Source organism: Schistocerca gregaria, chromosome X, assembly GCF_023897955.1.
Source record: "Schistocerca gregaria isolate iqSchGreg1 chromosome X, iqSchGreg1.2, whole genome shotgun sequence".
Lineage (NCBI taxonomy): Eukaryota > Metazoa > Arthropoda > Insecta > Orthoptera > Acrididae > Schistocerca > Schistocerca gregaria.
This window is the reverse complement of record NC_064931.1, coordinates 115,806,997-115,824,609: the sequence shown is the minus strand read 5'-3', so window position 1 is coordinate 115,824,609 and position 17,613 is coordinate 115,806,997. Positions and strand designations below refer to the sequence as shown.

Below are 17,613 nucleotides of genomic sequence, written 5' to 3'. Positions count from 1 at the left end.
ATACTGTAGTGTGACTCCATAGCTTACGAGTGAAAATTTCAACTTCTAAAAACTACTTATGGTAATGGAAGTGAAGCTTAAAATGTAACCAGAATACGTTTCAGAAATGCCACGCAGTTACTGATTGTGACATGTTGTGAATGTTTCCTGAGTGAGAGAAGCGACCTCGGAGGCTGCAGCTAAATGTGCAGGCGAGAAGCAACGTCTGTTGCGCCCTTGAATGTCGAGAGAGCAGCCCGCGCGCAGCGTGGCCTGCGGCAACTTGAGTGGCCGTGCGACAACAGGGCTGCGTCTCTCGGGGGAGTGCCAGAGCTCTCGAGGCAGCCAAAGCGGCCGCCTTACATCTCCGGCGACACTACAGATAAATCTCCCAAATGTTTCGGGCAGCCGTCGAGGGTAAAGACAAAATTTCTTGGCTCGCGTAGAGGATGCATTAATGTTGAAGATTTTTTTTGTTTATGTTGGCGTATGTATACACTAACGTAAATTGTCACCTTGCTCTAGGAAATACAGTAGTGGAAGTATTTATTGCATCACCATGAATTACTTCGTCTTTTTGTCTTTAGCAGCAATTTGCTTCAGGTTATACCAGTCCCACTGTTGCTAGAGTTTGTTGACCTATTATTGCCTTAATAATCTGACTTCTTCACGCATGTTTTCCAACAATACACAGCTCTTTGTTGTTGTCGTTTTGTTTTACAATGAAACCGATGTTTATACTACCATTTTGAGTTGAGACTTTGCAGTGAGAAATGGGCAGGTCAGTTGAATTAACGCCAGAAAAGAAAGCTGCTATATTTGCTTAATCATCTGTTGGTCTCAGCACCAGAGAGATAGCCTCTAAGACAGGATTTAATCATTCTACGATATCGAGGTTACTGTAAAAATACAGGGATAAAGGAAATGCTGGTCTTCAGAAAGGAAGAGGTCGGAAAAGGGCGTCTACTGCCAAACAGGGCAGGGTATTGAAAGGGCTTTCGCTCAACGATCGTCGCCTGTCATCAACTGAACCAAAGCGAGACTGGGAAGAAATGTGCAACATCTCAATAACCAGTAGAACTGTAAGAAATAGACTACTGGAGGCTGGACTCTCAGCCCGTCGTCCTAGAAAGAAGCCTTTATTGACCAAGATAATGCGACAACAGTGACTACAATGGGCAAAGGCATGTGCGACATGGACACCAGAGATGTGGAACAAAGTAATCTTTTCAGATGAGTCTAAATTTTATCTGCATGGCTCACATGGAAAGGTGTTCGTGCGTCGAAGAATAGGTGAAGAATTTTTGCCATCATGCATATAGTCAAACACCCACAAGAGCAGATGGTCTGGGGGTGCATTTCCAGTCACGGAGTAGGTTGACTGGACTTCCTTAATGGCACTGTCAACGCAGATGCCTACATTAGCATCCTTGAAAGGAACCTTATGCCAACCATTAGAGACCAGTTTGGAGGTGTTTGCAATTGTATATTTCAGGATGACTCCGCTCGTTTCCATAGAGCTTTGAAGATGAGTCCTATGACTAATATTTGCACCAAACACGAAGCAGATTACTTTCTTGGTTAATTATCAAGTACTTCTACATTTCAGGTAAAATCTTTTCTTCGACAAAATGCGGTTCGAAGAGCAGAGTGGCCTGGAAACAGCCCTGATCTCAATCCTATTGAGAACCGTTGGAAGGTTATGGGAAATGCTATCACCGAAAAGAAGCCACGGAATAAACAGGAGATGTCGGATACCCTTGTGCGTGTGTGATTTCATGAACTGAGTGAGGAGTACATTAAAAAGTTGATTCTTTCAATGCCTTGAAAATGCCAAGCGGTGATTAAGGTGCGTGGTGGAACAACAAAGTATTAAATGCAACAGTGTGTTCATATGAGGCAATACAAACACTAAAATCCATCAGTGTTATGTTACAACATTAATATGCAGTGTTTCTTTCAATACTAGTATTCATATTTCAGAATAGCTGACATATCCACTTACAATCATTTTTCAATAAAGTTTTAAATTATAAAAAGGAACATTTTTATTGATACAAAAATTCAGGATAAAAACAAATTAACAAAAATTGTTGTGTATATTCACAAAAATAGAAATCAAGAGAAATCAGGCAAATTTAGCTCAGTTATTCAATGATTGTAACAAAAATAGCTAATTGTAAGAGGTGATGCAATAAATATTTCCACCACTGTATATTGCGATGACGAACGTCATGGCATACCTTCTAATATCGTGTCGGACCTCTTTTTGCCTTTGCCTCGACGTGGCACCGACTCAACAAGTTGTTGGAAATCCCCTGCAGAAATACTGAACCTAACTGCCTTTATAGTCGTCCATAACTGCGAAAGAGTTGCCGGTGCAAGGTTCTGTGCACCAACTGACCTCTCCATTATTTCCAATAAATGTTGGACGGGATACATGTTGGGCGATTGGGGTAGCCAAATCATTTGCTAGAATTTCCAGAATGTTCTCCAAACCAGCCGCGAATAATTGAGGCGCGGTGACATGTTTGTTAACATTAGGTCCATGAATGGCTGCAAATGGTCTCCAAGCAGCCGAACGTAAATATTTCCTGACAATGACCGGCTCAGATGGACCAGAGGACCCAGTCCATACCATGTAAACACAGCCCACAGCATTATGGAGTCACAACCCGCCTGCACAGTGGCTTATTGGCAACTTGGGTCCGTGGCTTCGTAGAGTCTGCGCCAAACTCTTACCAGAGCCAACTCGGAGGGCGATATTTGAAGTGGTCACTGTAGCAAGTAGACATCTACTAATACCAGTATTGCTGGCCCTGCTCTGATCAAAAGAGAGGTAGATTATTCCTACACGTCGGTCAGGGGCCTAAAGATGGCGTAATATAGAGAAGAAACAGGTTGCCTAATAAAATAAGGTTGAAAACTGACGGCTGAAAGGTGTTTGACATCCTCAAACGTGGACAGGGATGCTCAACGACATCAACCACACATATCCTCGTTTGAGAGGGCATTCATTCTAGCTGCTTCATTTTGCTATATATGTAAGCAGGGTTTCTTATTCTGCTATTGGTTGTCTGAGATGTTTTGTAACCTCCTGTTATCTGCCGACAACTGTTTTAGGATAAAGAGGGTCTGCAGACTGGCATTTAGGCCTTACGGAGCCTGCACGCTTTCTGGCATGATGGAGCTCACACCCTGGAATTGCTTAGAACTTTGTAATTCTGGCCTTGGAGAATATTTACACGAGAAGTTAGTAAGCAGAATGCAAATGAGATGAAGGGGGTCGTCTTCGTAGTAAGCAATAGTCCTCACTTTTAATTCAGAAATTATAGTTTATAGATGATAACCAGATATATGATTATCTGGATATCAGGCACTGCGTAAGGTCTGACTGCTTGCTGTATGAACTGACATGTTCGTTATCTGGTAACAAATTGCTTGTTAAATAGTGGGAGTGTGTGGTGCAAAATTTAGACTAAGACCTGTTTACAATATTAATGTAAATTTTTTTTCATTTTCGAAAGCAACAAATTTATAGCTTCTTCATGTGCTCAAAGTGCGAGCTACTCATCTCAAAACATCCATAAAGACAACGCTGATATGATCAGAGCACATATTTCTCCGTAACAGAATTAGCTCGCATGTTACGGTGAGCATCCTGAATACGTATCGTGATAGATGGGAATGCATACTTACTCGTCGAATTTCATTGATGAAATCTTCTCCGATTATCAGACGAGTTGTTGCAACGTTTCTGTGGGTTTCCTACACGTGTTGTGATGCCGTGGATGGTGGTGGGGGCGAAGGATGGTCCGGGGGTCGAGTCCTGGTGCTGCCTGTCTGTTCTGCCCGCTGTCCCCAACTGATTTCACATCAGAGCGTTCCTGAGGCATTTTTTCTAATGCCGTATCCCATGTGGAGCTCAGTTGGAAGCCGTTGTCCCGGATGACAATATTGTCGTGTATTCTTATTTCCACTACCTCGTCCGCAGCTCTTGGTCGCGGGTTGCGTTCTCGCTTCCCGAGCACAGGGTCCCGGGTTCGATTCCCGGCGGGGTCAGGGATTTTCAGCTGCCTCGAGATGACTCGGTGTTTGTGTTGTCCTCATCATTTCATCATCATTCATGTAAGTGGTGAGTTTGGACTGAGCAAAGGTTGAGAATTTGTACAGGCGCTGATAAACATGCCGTTGAGCGCCCCACAAACCAATCATCATCATCATCATCATCATAATCATCATCCACAACCTTTTTGATGACCAGAGCCCTTTGGCACGGCACAATACCTGTGTACAATCAAACACAAAAGTGTGTCTTTCGTTTATGGTGTGGTCTGCCACTGCAGGCTTGTCCGTTTGGCCGAGAGGAGTGCATCTCACAAGTTCTGAACAGGGCTGCCAGATGCATAATTACGCCAAGTTGACGCCCCGCCTACCACACTCGCAATTGATGCTGTAAATACCAAGTGCCTGTTGGTCTTCAAATGGCCTAAGAATATTTTCGATTTTAACCGATGAGCGGAAAATGGTTCTATTGTCCTGACAATTTTGGTTGTAAGCGGCTCTGCGTACGAAAGCACGCCAGACATTTGGTTTCTTCCTGTGGATTGTCTTCTTCTTTATTTCTTCTTCTTCTTCTTCTTCTTCTTCTTCTTCTTCTTCATGGCTGGACAGTGCGTCTTATTTTTGTGTCTGAGTAGCCATTTTTGTAAAAGGTTTCAAGCAGATACTGAAACTACACTCACGCTCATAAATTAAGGATAATGCTGATACATGATGAAACAAAGCTGTGATGGGCGATTTGCGGGTTTAAATCACCTCGGGGTATGACCATGCGGTGCATCTGACCTGCGGTCGTCGCACGGTGGCGCTGGCAGCACCAGTCCAGATACGCAGAGGTGTGTTGGTGCATGTCAGAGTACTGTGCAGCGAGTATGTGTGAAGACGTTTTCAGACGTGCTAATGGTGACTGTGTGTTGAAAATGGCTCAAAGAACACATATTGATGACGTTATGAGGGGCAGAATACTAAGGCGACTAGAGTACGTTGTAGCACTGACTCTCCGTGTGCCACAAAGTGTGATTTCAAGATTATGGCAACGATTCCAGCAGACAGGAAACGTGTCCAGGCGCTACAGTACGGAACGTCCACAGTGTACAACACCACAAGAAGACCGATGTTTCAACATCAGTGCCCGCAGACGGCCACGGAGTACTGCAGGTAGCCTTGCTCGGGACCTTATCGCAGCCACTGGAACAGTTGTCTTCAGACACACGGTCTACAGACGACTGAACAGACATGGTTTATTCGCCTAGAGACCTGCAAGATGCATTCCACTGACCCCTGGTCACAGGAGAGCCCGTAAAGCCTGGTGTCAAGAAAACAGTACATTGTCATTGGGACAATGGTGCCAGGTTATGTTCACGGACGAGACCAGGTATAGTCTGAACAGTGATTCTCGCCAGGTTTTCACCTGTGGTAAACCAAGAACCAGATACCAACCCCTTAATGTCCCCACCGAGCTCTCATCGTGGAGCAGTACCTTGAAACAGAAGATATCAGGCGGATGGAGTGGCTTGCCTGTTCTCTAGACCTAAACCTCATCGAGCACATCTGGGGTGCTCTCAGTCGACGTATCGCTGCACGTCTTCAAACCCCTTAGACATTTCAGGAGCTACGACAGGCACTGGTGGAAGAATGGGAGGCTATACCCCAGCAGCTGGTCGACCACTTGATCCGGAGTACGCCAACCCGTTGTGCGGCGTTTGTTCGTTGCGTGGTGACCATATCCCGTATTGATGTCGGAGTACATGCGCAGGAAACAGTGGCGTTTTGTAGCAGATATGTTTCGGGACGGTTTTCTCAACTTATCACCAATACCGTGGACTTACACATCTGTGTCGTGTGTGTTTCTTATGTGCCTATGCTGTTAGCGCCAGTTTTGTGTAGGGCCACGTTGTGTGGCATCACATTCTGCAGTTATCCTTAATTTATGAGCATGAGTGTAGATAGACAGACCTTCCTTTTCGTATATGTCTCCGACTCTCTGTAGCGGGATGATGAGTACAGATTTGAGATGCGACGGGTGGTGGCAGCTATTGGCAAATAGGCACAGTTCCGTGTATGTCTGTAGACGAAATATCCCAGGTTGCCATAAAGGTTTTTCTTTATCTTAATCTCTTGAAACTGTAGCGATTCGTTTTGTTCCACCTCCTTGGTGAACTTGACGTTCTCGTGTATGCTGTTAAGGTGGCACAATAATTCTTGCACGTTTTCTTCATTATGCAGTCAGACTACGTACGAGTCGTCCACAAATCTGTAGGATAGGCGAGCTGTCCCGAGATCTGCTGCCTCGAATTGTTCAATATATAGGTTAACGACGCCATGCGCTAAAGGTGATCCAGAATACGCTGAGGTTATGTAGTTGTTGTTTCCAAGCCATTTGTGTGCTCAGATGGAGATATAACGCCGCAGAAGACAACGTTTACAATACGATCAGATTAACACATTGGACTGGTGAGGAATGATGATCAGTTTTGATGTTAGAACAGCCTAAGGAGAAACTAGTTGCGTTGGAGGAAAAACAAAAGCAGTCACGTGGATATGGGATAAGTGGCTCGAGAAACGGTCTGACAGATATTCAGCAAATCAATTACTCACAACTTTTACACTGTAATGACACAAAGTAAATGCACATTTGGATTATCGACTATTCAATCACATTAGACAGCCTTCCTCATGGTATGTTCCGTCATGTGGCACACACAGTTCGTCGATGTTTGCAAAACCACGCACGTCGGGAGGCCTTTTACTGGCTGCTGTCCACAAGCATCTGCGGCTCATGTTGGATTGCAAGATGGACGGTTAGCCACCGTCTCCTCTACGGTTTCTTCCTGCAACGTCGTTCGGCTGTAGTTTGGCGCGTCTCCAACCAACTGCTGCATTACGAACCTATATGCGGACGGGGCCAATCATTCATATGCATTCCAGTGCATTGGAATACTGGTGGTACGTTGACAGCAACTCCTACTCACTCATTCCCAACATGGAGATAATTAGTTCCTCAAAATAACAAAACGAATTTTGTGAGGGGTAAAAACAAAAACGGTTTGCTGATGCTTCAATCACGAAACTAAACTGCTTTAGAAAAATAATTTGTATTGCCGGTAGTTCATAATGTTCTAATAAGTGGTCAAAATAAATGTTGCACATTGCCGTAATATTAATACTGAACGTTTTGCTGCAGAAGTACGTATGATATCAATAGACTGGTTTGTCTGTAATGTAATACTAGCGGAAACAGTCCATGTTTCTGCCTTGAAGGGAGAATATGCACAGTCTATGACAATCGTGTCCACCGGCGAGACTGCAGTACTCGTGGTGCGTGTTAGTACCAGGGTTGTGTTGCTCGAGGATGGTTCGGGCAACAATAACGAATGATCAGAGTCTCTGCATAGTCATTCAAATGGAGCAGGGAACGAGACGAGTGGACGTGTCAGCGGATGTCGCTGTGAGTCAAAGTGGTACAGGGTCAGTTGAGGATCGTCACAGAAATGGCAGCAGAAGAAAAGAAACATGAGATATACATGGTCCATATCCGAATATCACAGCAAGTAGAAACTTTCAGCACAATGCTGTCTACGGCGGGAGTTCCAAACGGCGACAGGAGAGCAGGTGTCAACATAAACGATGCGAAATAGGTTACATGAACAGGGACTACGTGCCAGATCTCTCAAGATTTCTCCTCCAAATGGGCTTCGGAGAGGGGCTCGTGTTGCATGGTCACGAAGCCAGTCTTCGTGGAGTAGCCAACTGTGGAACAAATGCCCTTTTCTGGTGACACGCGTAACGGTGTCCGCACTGAAAATACTCAAATTCATGTGTGCAGGCAACGAGGACAAAATTTACCCCATATCTGTATCGTGGACCGCCATCCTTATCAAGGCGGTTCAGCCAAGTTTTTGCGTGGAATCATGTGTGGCCGCTGGACACGGCTTGTGCCAATACATGGGAAGATGACTGGTGTGAACGATCGGGACGACATCCTTGCACGCATTGTGGCTCCCTTTGGTGAACATGATTCACGCTAATGAGCGACAATATACGCTCCCATCGTTAGAACCTTGTGAACACCTCCCTAGTGGAGCACAGAATCAGTCTGACAGAGCGGCCTTCATGTTATCCAGATCTCATCTGCGTTGATAATGCAAGGGCCAATCTAAAAGGAGTCGTTTGTAATCATTCTGTCTCACCAGAGACCTTACAGAGCATCACAGCGGCCGCTGTGGACGAATGGGATAATATCCGACAGTCAGATCTGGACATTTTGGTAAGGAGATTGCATAACCCCATCCAAAAGTGTCTCCAATTACGAGGAGGGCTAATTGTTTCATTAAAAAAATATGTTATGCAAGGTGACAGTGAGAAGAAACTATAACGTTTCCAGGGGGATCTCTTGTAATATAAGTCTTTTTTTGTTCCTGCTTAGCAAGTGAAATGTGTTTGTCTCCTATATTTTTGTTTTCTTATGATTGTACCTGACAGAACAAAATCAGTTTTGTTTCCTATTATTTCCAGTATTGACATTAAAGCATTATTTTGACCACTGTATTTATTACGTAAGCAACCAATGCGGCTTTGTGGCTCGGTGTGGCAGTGTGTAGAATATGAAACAGAAACAAGAAAAAAGTTACGTTTCGTAAACAAAACCGCGCCACACAGAATCGACATCACTGATATTTTAAAACCAGGTACCTACTACTTGCAACAGTAAACAAAATAGCGACACATGGATTGCTCGATATTTAGTGTATTACACTCTAAAGTAAAAAATAAAGATGCACCACGAAAGATTTGTTCATATTAGTCACAAACTGATATTCATAAAAGTAGCGGCGGGAAGTGCAACAGTGCAAACTTCCGTGGCCGATGGATGAATGTATGACGCTGCAGCACAATTTCATCGCGTAACTGGCGAGGATATTTCGTGTACACAATTGTATGGTAACTATGCCTCGCAGAAAGGCACATGAACGATATACACAGAAGTCAGCATTTGAGAGAGGATGTGTACCTGGGCTCAGAGGAGCCGGTTCCAGTAAGCAGTGACTCGCTCGACATTTGAATAGGTACGATACCACTATCTGACGTTGTTGCCAGGAAATTGTGAACCGTGGCCGAACACAGCGTCGAGAAGGAAGAGGTCGACTTAGAGGGACGACAGAACGTGAACATCGAGCAATAGTCAGGGAGGCACTCACACCACTGTATTCACCAGCACTGATCCGACTTGTAACCTGTGCTTCGCTGACCACAAAGGACAATTAATTGACGACTCACAGAAAGAGGGCTGAGCTCACGGCGCCCCTTGCGCCAACTACCATTGACCTCTGTACACCGACAAACCCGTTTGCAATGGTGTCGAAAACATTCGGCCTGGAATCTCATTAACTGGAGCAGAATTGTCTTCAGTGATGAGTCCCGCTTCGAAGCGAGGCCCAATGGGCACCGAAGACGTGCCTGGAGACACCCCAGTTAGAAGAGGGATATCAACCAGCAGCGATAGACTGGGATGCCATTTCATTTCGACAACTTTGGTTGTCATCCGCAAAATCCCTACACCACAGCGATATTGTACGCCCCGTTTTGTTGTCCTTCGTGGCAAGCCATCCTGGGCTAACATTTCAGCAAGATAATGCCCGCCCGCACACGGCGAGAGTTTCTACTGCTTTTGTTCATGCTTGCCAAACCCTACCTCGGCCAGCGAGGTCGCCTGATCTCTCCCCAGTTGAGAACGTTTGGAGCATTATGGGCAAGGCTTTCCAACCAACTCGGGATTTTGATAAAAATGTTTCTCAAGTGATAGTGTTCTAAAAGTATCCAGAAAAGTCCTGTTGTAATCATTTGAGAAAAGAACTGAAAAAATAATCCAGATTGTAGCTGATAACATAATGACAACATATGCAAAATTTGGTTTAACTTTCTCTCAAACAGTAATAGTTACTTTAGTTTATACACTGAGGTAACGAAAGTCATGGTATAGTGATATGCACGTATGCAGATGGTGATATTATCGAGTAGACAAGGTATAAAATGGCATTGCATTGGCGGAGCTTTCCTTTGTATGCAGTTGATTCGCGTGAAGAGGCTTGCGATGTGATTATGGCCGCACGGCGGGAATTAACAGGCTTTGAACGCGGAATGGTAGTTGGAGCAAGACGAATGGGACATTTCCTTTCGAAAACCGTTAGCGAATTCAATATTCTGAGATCCACAGTGTCAAGAGTGTGCCGCGAATACCAGGTTTCAGGCATTACCTCTCACCACGGGCCGAAGGCGTTTACTTAACGACCGAGAACTGCGACGTTTGCGTGGAGTTGTCAGTGCTAACAGACAAGCAACGTTGCGTGAAATAAGCACAGAAATGTATGTGGCACGTACGATGAACGTATTCATTAGGATAGTGCAGCGAAATTTTGGGTTAATGGGCTATGGCAGCAAACGACCGACGCGAGTGCATTTGGTAATAGCACGACATCGTCTGCAGCGCCTCTCCTGGGCTCGTGACCACATCGGTTGGGCTCTAGAAAACTGGAACACCGTGGCCTGGTCAGGTGGCTCCCTATTTCAGCTGGTAACAGCTGATGGTAGTGTTAGAGTGTGGTGAAGACCCCACGATGCCATGGACCCAAGTTGTTAAAAAGGTACTGTGTAATTTGATGGTGGCTCCATAATTGTGTGGGCTATGTTTACATGGATTAGACTGAGTTCTCTGGTCCAACTGCACCGATAATTGTAAATGATTACGTTCGGCTACTTGGAGACCATTTGCAGCCATTCATGGATTTCATGTTCTCAAACAACGATGGAATTTTTATGGTTGCCAATGCGCCATGTCACCGTGCCACAGTTGTTCACTGTTTGTATGGAGATATTCTGGACAGTTCGAGCAAATGATTTGACCTCCCAGATCGAGCGACAAGAGTCTCGTCGAACATTAATGAGACATAATCGAGAGGATGGGTGGAGTACAAAGTCCTGCACCGGCAACACTTCCGCAGCTACGAACAGCTATAGAGGCAGCATGGTTCAAATGGCTCTGAGCACTATGGGACTTAACATCTATGGTAATCAGTCCGCTACAACAGAACTACTTAAACCTAACTAACCTAAGGACATCACACACATCCATGCCCGAGGCAGGATTCGAACCTGCGACCGTAGGGGTCGCGCGGCTCCGGACTGAGCGCCTAGGACCGCTAGACCACCCCGGGAGGCAGTACGCAGGACAAAGGAAATCTGACACGATATTAGGTGGTGCCTCATAAATTTTGTCATATGCACTCATGTATTTTCTCGTACGTCACCCATTAAACTTTTTTTATAATAAGTTTTGGAATACAAATACGAGGGTAATCCCAAAAGTAAGGTATCCTATTTTTTATAAGTACATAGACCTGTTAATTTCTACAATGGTTTACATCAGTTTACAGTTTGAACATTTAGCTATTTTTCGACACAATCGCAATTTCTGTCGATGCATTTTAGGTAATTTTTCTATGCCCATGTCATACAATCTCTCCGCCATGCTATTCAGAAAGTTACGAACCTCTTCTTTCACCTCGTCGTCGGAGCTGAATCGCTTTCCGGCCAAACGTTCTTTTAACCTAGGGAACAGGTGATAGTCACTGGGCGCCAAGTCAGGACTATAGGGTGGGAGGGTGACTATGTTACATTGAAACTGTTACACGAGAGCAACGGTTTGCCGAGCGATTTGTGGGCGGGCATTGTCATGGAGAATGTGTATGCCCTTGCTCAACATTCCTTTTCTCCGGTTCTGAATTGCCCGTTTGAGTTTTTTCAGAGTCTCACAGTACCTGTCAGCGTTAATTGTGGTCCATGTGATTGAGCTCCGACGACGAGGTGAAAGAAGAGGTTCATAACTTTCTGAACAGCATGGCGGCAAGCTGGTATGACATGGGCATAAAAAACTGCCACAGCGTCTACAGAAATGCATTGGCAGAAATGGTGATTATGTCGAAAAGTAGCTAAATGTTCAATCTGTAAACTGATGTAAACCATTGTAGGTCTATGTACTTATAAAAAAAAATAGGAGACCATACTTTCGATATTACCCTCCTAATAAACGATTTCATCGCGTGTGTGTGTGTTTTTTTTCGGAAGAATATTTTTTATTTACTGTTATTGCTGATCTTTAACGTTTTTAGCCCCACCATTCATCTTTAAGTATTTTAGTATACGTAGCAAATACATCATACTGAACACTCATGATTTTATTATGTTCTCTATCGGCAAATACTTCATTCTTCTTCAAAAGACACGAGGTATACACCAGACATAAAAGCACCATTGACTATAAAAGTATTTTCTACATATATGTCTTAAGGTACAACACAGCGCATTGGTGCTAATTACCTGATATTGAAACGCAACTTACAACCCGCTAATTTTGGGCGGTCACCTGTTACCTCCAAATGTTGGTGAGAAACTCCATTTACTTCATCAGGAGTAGAATGTTATCATTATGGGATGAGCACAAGTAGATCTCACTAATTTGACTGTTCGGTTGAGGTGACGGATTAACTGTTGAACTATATGCAGGTGAGACACAATTCGATTATTCGTACAATACACTGTAAAGTATAATACCAGTTGGTACTTTTTTGTATCACTGTGTCACTAAAATGTGCTATTTTTATGAAATACGACTATGGTTGTTTGAGAATTGTCTTTTCTAGTTATCGTAGACATCGTTGTTAGCAATGAATGGTAGAAGCAAGTTCATCAACATGAAACTGAATACTCACCATTACTGAGCATTTCGTCATCAGTTGACTGGCCAGGCTTAGTGTAAAGGACGCCAAATTTGAAGTTCACTGATCCCTCTTGCTCTTCCAACAGAAGCAGGTCCTGGAATGAAAACAACTGTAATGGAAGCAACGCACACTACAAAGCGTTTCATGACACACACAAACACAGGTGGCAACGATGAATAGTGCTCTGTGCTTACGGAGACATTGATAATAAGTTAAAAGGGACGTGAATTGCAGCAAACGTGTAACACAAACACGAAAAAATAATCTCCCATGGAAAATAAATACAATGGAGTAGAAATTAAAGTTGCAACTGCTGCCTGTTGAGTGTTTCTGTGGTAATTTCTGCACTCTATGCAACAATTGCGTGACTGCATTCCGTCATTCCAGGGAAAAATGTTCGAAATCTGCACTCCTAACGCCAGACAGTCATGATATAAGACCTGAGTTTCTCCCGGGGTGTACAAAGTTCAAATAACTTACGGGAATGCAGCAGGGCGAAGTTGTCGGCAACTGCCGATATTTCGACAGGCGACCGCCCTGTTGTTTTCAAGGTAAAACTGCATCAAGTAAGCGCTGTGCAAGTGAATTTAAAACATTGTTTTGCAAAGCAATTCTGGAAAGATAAGACTGTCTCTCTCTCTCTCTCTCTCTCTCACTCTCTAAACACTAGGGTATCACACAACCAAAAATGAGCGGCGCTACAAGCTATCGATAGTGGAAATTACTGAACAAGGGGCAGGTTAGCTTAACTCTATCGCTCTGTGATAAATCGCATGGATAAAGCTTCTCGTGACGCAGTTTTATTCGTAATAGGGAAAGGTTTTAAGTATGCACTGACGCCCAAGTGTTTGCTGGTGGATGATTTTATTACTTCTGTCGAACAGGCTGTTTTTAAACCTGCTGGCGTTGCAGGGAAGGCTGGGAAGGAGGCATGTCGTGTGCTGACTGGGGGACGTCCACCCAAGAGTAATGTAACAGCAGCAGAGGGGGTCACTTTATGTTCACTTAGAGTTCATCCGGATATTGTTATCTTACACGCGGACAAGAGCAATACGACAGTTATTCTGGACAAGCAGGATTACGTTCAAAAGACGGAGTGTTTAGTATCTGATACAGCGTATCGCAGGATCGGTGCTGATACCACAAAAAGTGTTGAGAGAAAGACTAACAGCCTCCAGAAGAAAAGTTCTTTGTCACAGGAGACTATCAAGAGTCTTAATTCTTATTGTGCTGTTCCTCTTAGATTATATGGCCTTCCTAAGGTCCACAAGGAAGGGATTCCTCTTCTTCCGATCGTAACATCAGTGCTCCGACACGTTGTGTGGCAAAACACCATCCTGTTCTGTTGAGCCCATTAGTTGATTGGGGTGATAATCACATTAATAACTCGGCTGGTTTCTTACGTCGTTAGAGGCAATGCGTTTATTCTAATAAGTTTTGATGTGGTCTCTCTCTTCACTGGTGTGACTCTGTCTGATTCGTTACTGTTCTATGAGAAGAGCGATGGAGTTGCGAGTGGAGACCCGTTGTCATATATCATTGCAAATCTGTTTACGGAAGAACATGCCTTGGAGTAGGCGGCTTTGAAACATGCGTGTTTTTCAGATGTGTTCATGATACTTTTGTTGTTAGGCTTTATGGGAGTGAGAAATTGGACGATTTCTTAGAACACCTGAAATATTCGTTTCACGATAGAGGTGGAAAAGGATGGCTGCCTTCCCTTCCTTGATGTGTTGGTCGGGAGGAAGGTTGGTGATACGTTGAGACATGCTGTTTATAGGAAGCTTACTTACACTGACTTGTATCTACAGGCTGACAGTTGTCTCCATTATGCTCAGTGTGAAGGGGTACCACGTACCTAGGTTCACACGGCCCACGACATTTTAGACCCTGAGTAAACCCATTTTGAGGTCACCTTCCATCAGAATGAATACAGTGAAAGGCAAAACAGACGTCGCCGCGCTATCGATCAACCGTGCCCCGGGTGGATGATGATGACACCAAGTCGGCATCAAGGTCTATGGCCTTCCTGCCTTTAGCAGGGAGCATATCCAACAGGACTGGTATTATTTTGCAGAAGTATGACGTGAATGTATCTTCCAATCTGTATCTAAGATTAGGGCCCTTTCAGGTTCCGATAAGGATGATCCTGGTATTCGTAAGGCGGGTGTCTATCGTAGTCCTAACATTTGTAGCATGTCATATATTGGTCAGACTATCAGGACCGTGGAGGACCGATGTACTAAGTACAAGGGTCACATACGCCCACAATAGCCGAACAAATCGGCTATTGCACAACATCGTCTTGGTGCCGGTAACCCTACGGAATTTAACAACAAGGAGATTTGGACACGCACTTCCAGCTATTGGGATAGTGTTATATAGGAAGTAGTTGAAATTAACTTAGCAAGTTGCCTCGTGAATAGCGGTGGAGGTTTTTGTTTAAATTCTGCGTGGACTCCTGCTCTCTTCCTCGTCACCCGTTGTTTAGTAATTTTCACTATCGATAATTTCTGGCATCGATTATCTTTGGTTGTATGGTGGGGCTAGTGTTTCAGAGCGCACGCGCGCGCGCGCGTGCGTGTGTGTGTGTGTGTGTGTGTGTGTGTGTGTGTGTGTGTGTGTGTGTGTTATCTTATCTTTCCGGAACTGCTCTGAAAACTGAGGTTTCAAATTCACTTGCGCAACGCTTACTTGCTTCAGTTTGGCCTGGAAAATGATACGGTGGTCACCTGTCGAAATATAGGCGGTAGTCGACGAAGCCACCGGGCTACATTCCCAAAAGTTATTTGAACAGTCGTGATATACGCTCTAAACTGGGAATTAAAAATGTTCTTAGACTTCAGAGACCCGAAAATGCTGTGAATTATCCAGACCTTACTGTAAAGTATCACAGCATTCCTTCTTAAGGGATGAAAATGATTCTCTGTCTAATGCAGTTTCTTATTTTCGAGTGTCCAAGAGGTCTTAGGTCGAATATTATCACTTCGCACTAAAGAGAGATTGGTTTCTTTAAAAAAGTACTGCAGTGTGGGAAAATTGTGCATACAGTCGGCGCATCGGATGCAAACAGAATTTCCATACCTCATATGCGTGCCGAGGTTTATGAAACACAGAAACTTAAAAATTTAAAGACATTACGATACATACACAAATTATATTTTATGTGATTTCAGTTACCTTCTGCAAATCAGGTGTAAATATTTCCCTTGGTCCCTTGTCCAGTTTCTCCACACAAGAGAAGTTGCTGCATGCGATATGAAAACAGAAGATTAAACTTTCCACGTTGTTTTTAATATTAAAGCTCGACATATTTTGGACACAGCGTTACAAAATATGAATGACTTCAGTTCTTTCTTGTAAATAAAAATGTTTCCTTTAATTAGCAACAGTTTATATCGTGGAAGAAATGACAGTTCAGGCCAGTGCCTGGAAACTGCAACACATAACTCGTTTATACTGACACTTAGTGCTACGTTGTGAAAGAAAGAAAACGTAGTCGCATTGATCACATAGACACCACTGTTTGTTAAAAGTAAATTTTGCAATTAAAGTCATGTGCAAGAATATAATCAAAAGATATAATCTGAACAGCAGCAAAAGGAATAATAAACAATCTTCATTCACATTTTCGAATCCTTTTAGAACATAAATACCGGACGTAGTGTATTAACGCTAAATTTCGTACAGAATTTACAGTTTAACATCTTACCAGAGAATTTGCTTGACTGTTGTTGGCTTGTTGGGTGAGTAAGCAAGAGAAATTTTCTGCGACCCCTGAAAAAATGAAACAATTTAATTTTGAAAGTTATCAGGAATTAGCATGATGTCTACCCTGTAAAAACCTACTGCGAAATTAAATAATATTTATATTTATATGTTCAAATATCCGGAAGTATAACGTAGCTTCCTATGATTAATATCTGAAGCTCAAGTTTGTAGCTTCACTCATGTCAACTTATTTAGAGGAATATCAGGTTGGTTCCTCATTTACCTATCAGATAAATAGGACACAAGTAGCCAACAATTAGAAAATTTCCAAGTAATGTGTAAATATTAATTACGAGAATAAATATCTAAATTGCAGTCACGGGGTAAAGAGATGTGTCAAGTTCTTCTGCCGTACAGGAACAAAATGAGTGGAGGCTGCGCTCGCTTTTGGAATTCTAAGGACTGGTATATTTGCTTTAACAGCGGATCCATTATTCCAGACTTCAAAATGATTTTCAAAAATGAATATAAAGCAGATAATATTCACACTGAATGGCGGTGTCTTGTTGGAGCTGGATTGTAGACATTGTTTAGTATAAAGTGAATGAGCTAGCAAACACGTGTTTCCTACACGTGTTACCTATGTAATGATTGTGATGTAACCAAGAAAATGTCACGCAGAACGTTTTATGGACACTTCGTGCCTTTGGTTTCTCTTTTCCATTCACCAAAACTGGAAGATATGATTTAAAATTGGGTTACTTAATGTAAATGGCTTTTAAAACGAATAATTCGCATCCCGTGTTTAAATTCAGTTCTTCGATTATATTACAAGCATGTTGCGCGAACATTTAAAGTTCTACGTTCAGAAATATATTCTTTATTGCATGGGTTGTGATGCAACCTCCCGAGTACTTCCGCAGTACAGTAATTCCAATCGCACAGGCCCACGGGCAGCCAAAACTTCAGGAAATGAAAAATTATGAATGTATACAACTTTTTACTGACGAAACGTTGTGTACACCAATTTCCAGGTTTAAATATTACAAACCCGACGTTAAATGTAGATAAAACGGCTTTAGTCAGA

General features: G+C 43.3%; 1 protein-coding gene across 2 annotated transcripts in view; it reads right to left on the bottom strand.

The window, feature by feature from the left end:
• The window catches only part of LOC126299380 (GTPase-activating Rap/Ran-GAP domain-like protein 3), a 1,486,407-nt gene that overhangs the window by 187,690 nt on the left and 1,281,104 nt on the right, over positions 1-17,613 (bottom strand). For both annotated transcript variants that reach the window (XM_049991244.1, XM_049991245.1), the window contains exons 7-9: positions 16,528-16,592; positions 15,996-16,062; positions 12,807-12,909 (exon numbers count right to left, since the gene is read on the bottom strand). In XM_049991244.1, the coding sequence (XP_049847201.1) occupies positions 12,807-12,909; positions 15,996-16,062; positions 16,528-16,592 (235 nt within the window). The remainder of the gene's footprint in view (positions 1-12,806; positions 12,910-15,995; positions 16,063-16,527; positions 16,593-17,613) is intronic.